Here is an 11,964-nt window from a genome sequence, read left to right as displayed (position 1 = left end):
CTCCCTCCGTCCTCCTCGTCCTCGTCCTCCTCCTCCTCCTCGGAGGCCGGGGGGGAGGGGTGGTGGTGGTGGTGGTGGTGGAGCGGCGGGGGCGGGGGAGGGGCGGCGGCCCCCCGCTTGGCCCCTCCTCCCCGGCGCCTGCCGCCCCCCCCCCGCCCCAGCCCCACCGCGGCGGCGGCGGTTCTTCTTGCACAGCGTGTAGAAGTTGGGCTTGTCCCGCGAGCACAGCTTGAGGCGGATCTTCAGGTCCGACGAGCTCTCCCCTCCGCCCGCCAGCAGCGCCTCCTTGGCTCCTCCCCCTGCTGACGCGTAGCTCTCCGCTCCGCCCAGCAGCGCCTCCTTGCTGCCGTAGCCGCCCAGAAGCTCCTTCACGTGGTTCACCTGACGGGGGAGACATATCGCAACGTGTTAAAACTCAACCCCCAATTCTGTTTGGCTGTAGAAGAAGAAGCGCCTCCATCGTCTGCCCAAAACAGCGATGGCGGAGGTGGTCGCGCTGAGCGGACTGAATCACTGGCTAAGAGTCTTTAGGAGGTGGTCGCGCTGAGCGGACTGAATCACTGGCTAAGAGTCTTTAGGAGGTGGTCGCGCTGAGCGGACTGAATCACTGGCTAAGAGTCTTTAGGAGGTGGTCGCGCTGAGCGGACTGAATCACTGGCTAAGAGTCTTTAGGAGGTGGTCGCGCTGAGCGGACTGAATCACTGGCTAAGAGTCTTTAGGAGGTGGTCGCGCTGAGCGGACTGAATCACTGGCTAAGAGTCTTTAGGAGGTGGTCGCGCTGAGCGGACTGAATCACTGGCTAAGAGTCTTTAGGAGGTGGTCGCGCTGAGCGGACTGAATCACCGGCTAAGAGTCTTTAGGAGGTGGTCGCGCTGAGCGGACTGAATCACTGGCTAAGAGTCTTTAGGAGGTGGTCGCGCTGAGCGGACTGAATCACTGGCTAAGAGTCTTTAGGAGGTGGTCGCGCTGAGCGGACTGAATCACCGGCTAAGAGTCTTTAGGAGGTGGTCGCGCTGAGCGGACTGAATCACCGGCTAAGAGTCTTTAGGAGGTGGTCGCGCTGAGCGGACTGAATCACTGGCTAAGAGTCTTTAGGAGGTGGTCGCGCTGAGCGGACTGAATCACTGGCTAAGAGTCTTTAGGAGGTGGTCGCGCTGAGCGGACTGAATCACTGGCTAAGAGTCTTTAGGAGGTGGTCGCGCTGAGCGGACTGAATCACTGGCTAAGAGTCTTTAGGAGGTGGTCGCGCTGAGCGGACTGAATCACTGGCTAAGAGTCTTTAGGAGGTGGTCGCCCTGAGCGGACTGAATCACTGGCTAAGAGTCTTTAGGAGGTGGTCGCGCTGAGCGGACTGAATCACTGGCTAAGAGTCTTTAGGAGGTGGTCGCGCTGAGCGGACTGAATCACTGGCTAAGAGTCTTTAGGAGGTGGTCACGCTGAGCGGACTGAATCACTGACTAAGAGTCTTTAGGAGGTGGTCGCGCTGAGCGGACTGAATCACTGGCTAAGAGTCTTTAGGAGGTGGTCGCGCTGAGCGGACTGAATCACTGGCTAAGAGTCTTTAGGAGGTGGTCGCGCTGAGCGGACTGAATCACTGGCTAAGAGTCTTTAGGAGGTGGTCGCGCTGAGCGGACTGAATCACTGGCTAAGAGTCTTTAGGAGGTGGTCGCCCTGAGCGGACTGAATCACTGGCTAAGAGTCTTTAGGAGGTGGTCGCGCTGAGCGGACTGAATCACTGGCTAAGAGTCTTTAGAAGCGTTCATATTTTAGATGCGCGGTCACGGGGAGTTGCTACTAAACACAGTCGCTGTATTTATCCAACGCCATTTGAAATGTAATACCTAGAAAGGCCTCATCCTCCACCTTGCTCTTTTTTCAATGCATTGAGTCTGAAGGGAAAGCAATGGAACACGGAGCTGCCGATCGACGAGAGCTTTGATTAGCGGTAAGCCGACTTTATAGGTTCATCATTAAATAAAGCGCTAATTAACACGTTAAGGCGTCGTTGGCGGCTCGGGATATCATTAAAAAGGCGTTAAAGAAGTCGTTAACCTGGAATGAGTTTTAACACAATCTATGCTAAACTCGAGAAATCTCGAGTTTATGTAGGCTATTATTAAAGAAGGTTGAAAACCACTGACTGCACTACTAACAACAACAACAACAACGACAGTAATCCTGGTCTCTAAACTGCCTCCCCCTGGCCAGCCGGGGCGCCTGATGGAGGGGAAAGGAACTGGTTGGATAACGTGTTCCTTCCACGCGCTACGCTACGTCCAACCAGGGAAACTCCCCCCTGTCAGGTGTAAAGGAGCAACTTGGACACTCAGGCATGAAGGAAGCATGAGTTCAAGTCCATTGCTCTCCCCTTGTCCCCCATATATGGGGACTAGGTTGGTCTCCCCTTGTCCCCCATATATGGGGACTAGGTTGGTCTCCCCTTGTCCCCCATATATGGGGGACTAGGTTGGTCTCCCCTTGTCCCCCATATATGGGGACTAGGTTGGTCTCCCCTTGTCCCCCATATATGGAGACTAGGTTGGTCTCCCCTTGTCCCCCATATATGGAGACTAGGTTGGTCTCCCCTTGTCCCCCATATAATTATGGGGACTAGGATGGTGGAGGGTGTGTAGAGCCCAGGATCACATTAGATGATTGACACAAGGGGTGAAAAATGGGTTACAAAATGGTGGGATAAAACAACGAGGGCGCTTCATCACCTGGTGCTTGGAGAGGTGGGTGGAGGTCCTGAAGGTCATGTCACACTGTGGACAGGCGTAGAACTTCTCCCCTCCGGCCAGCTGAGACGCCGCCACGGAGCCCAGCAGCTGGTGGTGGTTCAGGTCCGACGCCGACGCCTTGCCCTCGCCCCCCCGCTGCCTCCGCTTGCCCTTGCGGCCCTTGTTGGGGGACTTGAACCCGCGGCGGCGCAGGTGGGCGTTGGGCGGCGACACGTCGTTGTCCTTATTGGGCATTCCTTTGGGAACAGGAGGGGAATAGAGTTTATTGATGAATAAACATGTCGACAACAACAAATACACAAAAGAAAATATAACACATCAAAGTAAAACATGAAATCTACAGAGACGAAAAAATAAGATATTTCTTAAGATGTTTTTTGAATAATGGTAAGGATAATGAGGATTTAAGTGAGGCATCTAGGGAGTTCCATAGATGAGGGCCTCTAAATTTGATGAAAGATTGATATTTGGACGTGCGACAATAGGGTAATTCAAAATGATCTCTTTGCCTTGTGGGGTAGGAGTGAATGTCCGAAGTAATACGGAAGAAATTGTGAAAAGAAGACGGAAGGTCTTGTATGCATTTTTTGAATTTAAACATAAATAAACAGGTCTGAAAAACGTTTACTTTGTCGATGGGTAATAGCGAGTATTTAATAAAGAGCGGGGCCGACGGCTCATACCGATTTGAATGTGAAATCATTCTCAGAAACCTTTTTTGAATGATCAGTAATTTTGTGAGATGTGTTGAATATGAAGCAGCCCAGACAATACAAAAATACAAATGACAAACAAATCACTCAGCTCCATATATGGGCACAAAGGGGGGACAGACACACGGACACACACACACAGACATGATCTGCTAGGTCTCGTAGTAAGTGCTCACTGCGTTCGCAATGAAGAATCAACTGACTGAGAGAAAACGCTATTGTTACTGCTGCTCAATTAGTTACATTTCCTCTAGAAACAGACTGTATCATATTATGAGTGGCTGACTGTCGTAAACGATACCCTCCCTGACAATAACGCAGAGACAGCTTGTTTATTTTTGGACCACAACGCTTATATGAAACGATTTTTTTAGACAAATTACTTCCGTGAACCGGGGGATGAGCGAGTGACTCTACAGGCTCTACACATCTGCATGTTTTAATAGTGTGTCTGTGTGCGTTGCGCACGTACACTCAAATGCGTGTGCATGTGTGCGCGCGCATGTGTTTTATGGGGCGTCCCCCCCCCCCCCCCCCCCGCACCCACTTCTAAAACTAGCACTACAACACTGATTATATCTACTGTATATACAGTTAGATTCTGACGGGAGAGTAAACATGTGGCTATTTAGCGTACAACACACATTTGAGACGGTAGTTTTCAGCGCTCTCTTCGGCCGCAGTTCAGTTTGTCAAGTCACAGACGGCTGACGCAATAACAGCTGACGCTCTTAGCCCATTTAGGTTCTGACGTGGGAATTCAAAAAATGTCTTCTGAAAAACCTCATGTTTCTATATCAGTGGTGCTCAATATTTCATGTCAAGGACCCCAAAAATGTTATGTAATCGGCCACCGACCCCCCATCTGAAAATATGTTGTTCCAGGAACCCCTCAGAAGCAAAGATTTGAGTTAAAAACGTTCGCTCTGAAAGAATGTATCTTCAAAGATTTGCACCAGATTTTTCACAATCTTTCCAAAATAGCAAAAATCGGTGGCGCGCTATGAGCTTGTAGATCTGCTATTTTTCAATAGCTAAAGTATAACATAATGCTTAAAACACCAACAGGGGTTCGGGTCCAGAATGGGTAAAAGAGCACATTGATGTTCTCATTATTATTATATTATATCGTCAATATCGCTGAAAATAATCTGGATTATGTTTGAGATCGCTTCAAATTTACCGATATGGGATTTTTGTAGCCGATCGATATGGCCAATTTCCATACATCTGTATTTGTGGTCTGTTTGTCTGTTTCATGGGCAGGTTGAATTATAGGCTCACCTAAGCAGCTAATCACCTAGGGGACGCGGGGGACGCGTCCCCTGCCAGCGTCACATTGGTCCCCCCCAGATGAGTTTGGGCCTGGTACGAGACTATAGGTACAGCTGTTGCTTCTTTCGAAAAATATAACGCAACATAGGAACCCCGCTAGTGTTTTTGGTCTTCGTCTGACAGTTTCTGTAGCAGAAAGACCTCTTTTCTGGAGGGGGGGGGGGGAGACAGTCGGTTTGGGGGGGTTCCCGACGGCTGCGCGTAGCTTCCACCTCTGACAGAGGGGAAGCGAGTAAGCGACGCCGTCAGAAACCCCCTCACTCAGGAAGGCCCCCTCACTCAGATCTCAGACGGACCAAATTGCGACAATAACATACAGCCTATGTAAAGAGGAATATAAACAAGACCTTGGCGCAAAACTTCATATTTACCCTGCTCTAATACAACAAAAGTGTGTTCTTACATCCTCCATTTCACATCAGCACTCGTGAGTAAATTTAATTGCCATTATGAAAGTTTTCAGTGACGTTGGACCCACAGGTTGCATTGTCGTCAATAATTAATCTGTCTTTAAAACGTTCTAATGTTAATATAGCATATTGGCATTGCATTTGTATGTGCATTGAGTCACTGGAACAACCTCTCTGTAGTCCGACCCTAACCATAAACCCACGTTTTGGTGGTTAGACCCCCCCATCCCCCCCTCCCCTAGGGTAGTGGGGGGGACGGATTTTTTGGGCATGTTTGGGCAGAACAAACAGAGCAGAGGTGAAGAGATGAGCTCTTTCATGTCAGAGAGTCTCCACGAAAGATAAGAAAGACAATAATATAAAAAAGAACAAGAACCTAACTGAACTCCTAAAAGTCTGTGAAGGCAGAAGGCGCATACGGTATATGTTCCCAGTTGTTTTGTTTGGTGTCTGTAAAAGTTATATTGCCATTGCCGTATCGTGTATTTGTTTGCGTTTGTGACATGCAGACATTTGCACCACTGACATCATGCAGAGTTGCACCACTCAGTTCACACGGGTGTGATTTTTAAGTGGTGCAACCACTTCTACATCCAGCTTTGTCCGTGTACCTGTGTACGTACGTGAATGAGCATGAGTGGTGTGCGCATGCGTGAAATTGGAACGGGAGAAGTATGTGACATTGCTGCCACCTGCTGGACGCAAATCAACTGCCTGTATAATGGGAGGTGGACGGCAGCGCGCATGCACGATCCATAATAAAGCTAATCTAACGGAGCAGAGAGAGAGAGAGAGAGAGAGAGAGAGAGAGAGGAGGGGAGTTGCACCACTCAGTTCACACAGGTGTGATTTTTTTCCTTACCTTTGAACTTGAACTCCTTCTTGTGTACGAGGCGGTGCCGCGACAGGCTGGAGCTGTGGTTGAACTCCTTGCCGCAGATGTTGCAGGGGTGGATGCGCCGCTTCCCGTGCAGGCGCAGGTGGCTGCCCAGCATGCGGCTGCCCTTGAAGGCCATGCCGCAGTGCGGACACGTGTAGCTCAGCTCCGCCTTCACGGACGAGGCCGCCAGCATGGCGGGCCGCTTGGAGGGACTCGAACCGGCCACCTTGCCCGTGTGCGTCTGCTGGTGTCGATACAGGCTGGAGGCGTGGCTGCAGCGGGACGGAGAGTTGAACACATTTAGAGCCCCCGTTTACGACAGAACAGACAGGAGTGGATGCGATTATGGGATATATGTGACCAGATTTGACTGAGAGCCTGCCATCGTGCAAATTCCAGATTTATTTTCCTCCTTTTTAGTTTCTTTTCAAAAATGAGTTAATGGCACAGGCAGACTCTTCACATACTAGAGCATGTCTGAAATAAGTGTCAGAGCATGTAAATATGAAATAAATGCTTAAACATGTAGCTATAGGTGTAATGTTAGAGTCCACAGAAGACATGTAAATATGAAATAAATGCTTAAACATGTAGCTATAGGTGTAATGTTAGAGACCACATAAAGACATGTAAATATGAAATAAATGCTTAAACATGTAGCTATAGGTGTAATGTTAGAGTCCACAGAAGACATGTAAATATGAAATAAATGCTTAAACATGTAGCTATAGGTGTAATGTTAGAGACAACAGAAGACATGTAAATATGAAATAAATGCTTAAACTTGTAGCTATAGGTGTAATGTTAGAGACCACAGAAGACATGTAAATATGAAATAAATGCTTAAACATGTAGCTATAGGTGTAATGTTAGAGTCCACAGAAGACATGTAAATATGAAATAAATGCTTAAACATGTAGCTATAGGTGTAATGTTAGAGTCCACAGAAGACATGCCAATATGCAATAAATGCTTAAACTTGTAGCTATAGGTGTAATGTTAGAGACCACAGAAGACATGTAAATATGAAATAAATGCTTAAACATGTAGCTATAGGTGTAATGTTAGAGTCCACAGAAGACATGTAAATATGAAATAAATGCTTAAACATGTAGCTATAGGTGTAATGTTAGAGTCCACAGAAGACATGCCAATATGCAATAAATGCTTAAACATGTAGCTATAGAGCACCGAAGTCCTGACGTAACTCGCTCATCCCTTCGATTCCCCTGGTTCGCGGAAGTAATTTCTCTATGGAGAATAACATGGGGTGATCTTAATATCGTCTACTATAAGCGTTGTGGTCCAAAAATAAACAAGCTGTCTCGGCGTTATTGTTAGGGAGGTGTCTCTGTATCGTTTGCAACAGTCACTCATATATGATACAGTCTGCTTCTAGCGAAAATGTAACTAATTCAGCAGCAGTAACATTAGCGTTTTCTCTCAGTCAGTTGATTCTTCATATCCATATGAGTGAAGCGGCCGGGGTGACATGTTTATTTTTCAAACACAGTTCTTATATGAAGCAATCTAAAAATCCTCCTATGGCGATTTCAATGCAACTAAACAAATACATGAACCTGGGGACTGACGCCCTCTACTGAAAGTGACGTCAGACTTCGGTGCTCTATAGGTGTAATGTTAGAGACCACAGAAGTGAGCCTTTCAAGCCTGTTTTCTCAACTCGCTGTTTCTCTGCCAGACATTACTCTATAAGCCATATCTCCAAAACTGGTGGGTCAAACTGAACAACCAATATGTCAATTTGAAGCTATGATTCCCTGCTTTCATATGTGAAAATTCAAAATATCCAATGGCAGTCCCTCAGTCAAATCTGGTCACATATATGGGGCGAGTCATCTAAGCATGCATTAATTGCGTAAAAATAAAAAAAGTAATTAATTAATTTCACAAATGTTGACAGCCCCAGAAGAACCCCAACGAGGCTAGAACACGGACTGGACTAGAAGAACCCCAACGAGGCTAGAACACGGACTGGACTAGAAGAACCCCAACGAGGCTAGAACACGGACTGGGTCACCAGAAGAACCCCAACGAGGCTAGAACACGGACTGGGTCACCAGAAGAACCCCAACGAGGCTAGAACACAGACTGGGTCACCTGTAGCACTTCCCACAGTACGTGCACCGGTACTGCCTGTCGTCAGGGACATAGTCCACCGGGTCCGAATCTCCGTCTCCCTCCTCCCCCTCCTCCTCCTCCTCCTCCTCTTCCTCCTCCTCGTCATCGTCGTCCTCTCCTTCCCCTTCCCCCTCCCCCTCCTCCTCCTCCTCCTCTTCTTCCTCCTCCTCCTCCTCCTCCCCCCCCGCTGGCCCCGCCACGCCCGCCAGCGTGTACTCCTCGGGGTCCGAGTCGGTCTTGATCTCCACGCTCTGCTCGATCACCTCGCACGGGTACACCTCCTCGTAGGGCACGAAGAACGCCTCCTCTGCGCCCTCCACCTGCACAGAACAAGTACACTTCATAAGAAACACCTCCTCTGCACCCTCCACCTGCACAAAACAAGTACACTTCATAAGAAACGCCTCCTCTGCACCCTCCACCTGCACAGAACAAGTACACTTAATAGGAACACCTCCTCTGCACCCTCCACCTGCACAAAACAAGTACACTTAATAGGAACACCTCCTCTGCACCCTCCACCTGCACAAAACAAGTACACTTCATAAGAAACACCTCCTCTGCACCCTCCACCTGCACAGAACAAGTACACTTCATAAGAAACACCTCCTCTGCACCCTCCACCTGCACAAAACAAGTACACTTCATAAGAAACACCTCCTCTGCACCCTCCACCTGCACAGAACAAGTACACTCCATAAGAAACACCTCCTCTGCACCCTCCACCTGCACAAAACAAGTACACTTCATCATCGTCAACATTTTTCGCCCGCGGTCGAGATCATGGATTTCACAAAGCCACGCCAGACTTCTCGGTCCTTCATTGCCATCCCCAGTTCCTGCTTACTGATGCATGTGTCCCTATCAGGGAACGACAGCTTTTTCTACCTCTGGTCTGCTTTGAGGCAGGACTCCAGAGAAGAAGGGAAGATATAACCTCATTGTCAGCTCTGTAGCAGTGGCCGGAAAACTGTGTTCTTCTGGATCGGACTAGTGTAGAAACACGGGGAAGGTTGCCGTGTATTAGATCAGTCGATGGGTGGCTCTTCTCTTCCAAGACAGATTGTGCGCTCTCATTAGAAGGCGGGTGTTTAAGTGCCACCCAACCGTTTCTCTAGTTTCTTTGAAAGTGTCTCCATGTCTCGGAGACATAGAGTAGAATTGGCTCAACGGTCGTCCTAATTATTTTTACTTTTAACATCTTACTAAGCTGGGACGAGCAGATCTTATGCATGTCATTGCAGGCTGACCAGGCCACACCCTTCCTAGTTTGAAACTCCTTTTGGGAAGAAGATATATTATCATATAATTAATATGAACCCAAATACTTGTAGTCATCGACCTGTTCGACGTGGTTATTGTTTAATAGGACAAGTACACTTAATGTTTGTGAGACTTCTACTCATTGTTGTTATAATTATATTCCACCCTTGATAAGATACGCAAAAAATAAAACTAATCTGTGTGATATTGTAGATTTGATTAGGACAAACTATAGGCCCACAATTGGTATTGCTGGATTCAGTAAAACCAAGTCCTCGTATGTGTTGCTATGACAATCCATGTCACTACGGAGTCACTACAAAGTAAAGAAGACATTCTACATAAATAATATTTACATATGCGCCGATTGTACAGTAGATATGTGTTCATAATTATGACTCATATTTATGCCACGTTTTAAACCTCTCGGAGCTTCCATCGTGAATCTATTCAACCCCCAGACGGACAGGCTTTGTTTGGGGTGAATAACTTTATGTATCAATTTCACCACTTTTGCAGTAAGATATTTTTATACAAGAATTAGGGATGGGTATCGTTAGGATTTTTTCGAGTCCGGTACCGATTCCGGTTCTGCTTATCGATTCCGGTTCTTAACGGTTCCCTATTTCGGTTCCAAAATGATATAAAAGAGGTCAAATGTTTAACAAAAAAGCTCAATGTCAGGTAATGGTGTGTATATATATATATATATATATATATATATATATATATATATATATATATACACACACATACATACAGTGTTGGGATTAATAAAGTGACAACTTTTACAATATCTCCATTACCATTATCCAAATTAATTCCTTAATTATATATATATATATTTTTTAAATACATTTTGGAGAAAAGAATAGCTCATATGCAGTGAAATGCCACCTAATTCTTAATCCTTTTCCTTGTCTTTATTATGGGCCATCTTGTGAAAGCTGCATGCTTTTATTGTGAAGGGTCTCAGTTCTCACAGCCTGCATATTTCCACGTGCTAAAAATAGCTGATCGACAAGCTCACAACACGTTGCGAGCTTGTCGATCAGCCATTTTCAGCACGCAAGCATAACACGTGTACGACGAAGAATAAATCAGGCATCACTGCGCTTCTGTGGAGGGAGGGAGATATATTTTGTTGGCCGAACGAGGTGATCATGTTTGGACATTCTATGGACAGCTATTTTGTACAGCTATTTTTCTTGGCACATTATGTTTAATCACAACAACGTCACGTTTACTTTAGCTCCTCAATGTTTGGGTCGGGACATGTATGTGTCTACGTGCATATGCGCTCTGCGCGCTCCAGTCTTTCTGGAGGGAGCGAAATGTAGCGTCTTCTGGATGCATCTAAGCATTAACATTTCAATGGCCGAGGGTCGTTAAGGTCTATTGTTCGGTGTTGTTGTTGTCGCACGTCTAATGGTTAGACGTGTGACAACGCAACAATAGGAAGCGATTACCACGGCCAATTCTGTTGCTGGCTCTCCGAGTAGCATGATCTGATTATAATCAGCTGTTTTATGTGCGTGCGTGCATGGTGTCACCCAGGAACCGATAGAGAGAACCGAAATTGAATTATTGTAATGGGTACCCGGTACTCGAGCATGTTCAGTTCGGTACCAGATTGGTCCCGAGGTTCGGGACCCACCCCTAACAAGAATCCATTTCATGTATGGGAGGCCAGCAGGCCTGTCTTTTCGGTGGTGAGGTGACCACAGCTCCGGTGGTGAGGTGACCACCGCTCCGGTGGTGAGGTGACCACCGCTCCGGTGGTGAGGTGACCACCGGAGCTGTAATAACGTTGAGCGGTGACGAGTAAAAACAGAGAGAAGGGCTGGAGCGGTGGCGGTGGTTTGCTCTTCACCGCGGCTCAGTGACGTCATGTTGTAGTTGCGGTCGTCACCTCACCACCGATAAATCGGACTATGAATAACGCTTTAGAGATGAGGAAAAGCCGCTGTGTTTGGTCCTATGAGTCCGTTAGGTGTCAATGTGAATGTTTGGGCGCCAATATGTCACAGTACTAATAGTTTATATTTTACTGGAAGTGTCCTTGGGCAAGACACTGAACCCAGAATTACCTTGCATGGCTTCCGCCGCAATCGGTGTGTGAATGGGTGAATGTAATGTACAATCTATGTAAAGCGCCTTGGATAAAGGTGCTATATATGTATATATATATATATATATAAATGCACCATTTACACCAACGACACAGACCCGTACCTTCATGAGCTGCTCTGCGGTCAGCAGCTCTTTACACACAGAAAGACATTACGACACAGACCCGTACCTTCATGAGCTGCTCTGAGGTCAGCAGCTCTTTACACACAGAAAGACATTACGACACCGATCCGTACCTTCATGAGCTGCTCTGCGGTCAGCAGCTCGGTGGTGGTCTGGTCCTCCTGCTCCTTCTTGACGCAGGAGATGGTGAACTTCGACCCCACCTCGGCCCACTTCACCACGTA

General features: G+C 47.3%; 1 protein-coding gene across 1 annotated transcript in view; it reads right to left on the bottom strand.

Moving 5' to 3' along the window:
* Positions 1-11,964, bottom strand: part of LOC308328311 (uncharacterized protein) — a gene marked incomplete at its 3' end in the record, with an annotated part of 18,550 nt that overhangs the window by 4,609 nt on the left and 1,977 nt on the right. The window contains exons 2-7 of the mRNA XM_080782082.1: positions 11,854-11,964; positions 8,414-8,541; positions 8,201-8,296; positions 6,062-6,351; positions 2,721-2,977; positions 168-381 (exon numbers count right to left, since the gene is read on the bottom strand). The exon at positions 11,854-11,964 is cut by the window's right edge and continues 306 nt beyond it. Coding sequence (XP_080638208.1) covers positions 168-381; positions 2,721-2,977; positions 6,062-6,351; positions 8,201-8,296; positions 8,414-8,541; positions 11,854-11,964 — 1,096 coding nt within the window. The remainder of the gene's footprint in view (positions 1-167; positions 382-2,720; positions 2,978-6,061; positions 6,352-8,200; positions 8,297-8,413; positions 8,542-11,853) is intronic.

This window comes from Protomyctophum bolini (assembly GCF_963924005.1).
Source record: "Protomyctophum bolini genome assembly, chromosome: 14".
Lineage (NCBI taxonomy): Eukaryota > Metazoa > Chordata > Actinopteri > Myctophiformes > Myctophidae > Protomyctophum > Protomyctophum bolini.
Note: the sequence above shows the minus strand (reverse complement) of the source record. Positions and strands in the feature narration are given on the sequence as shown.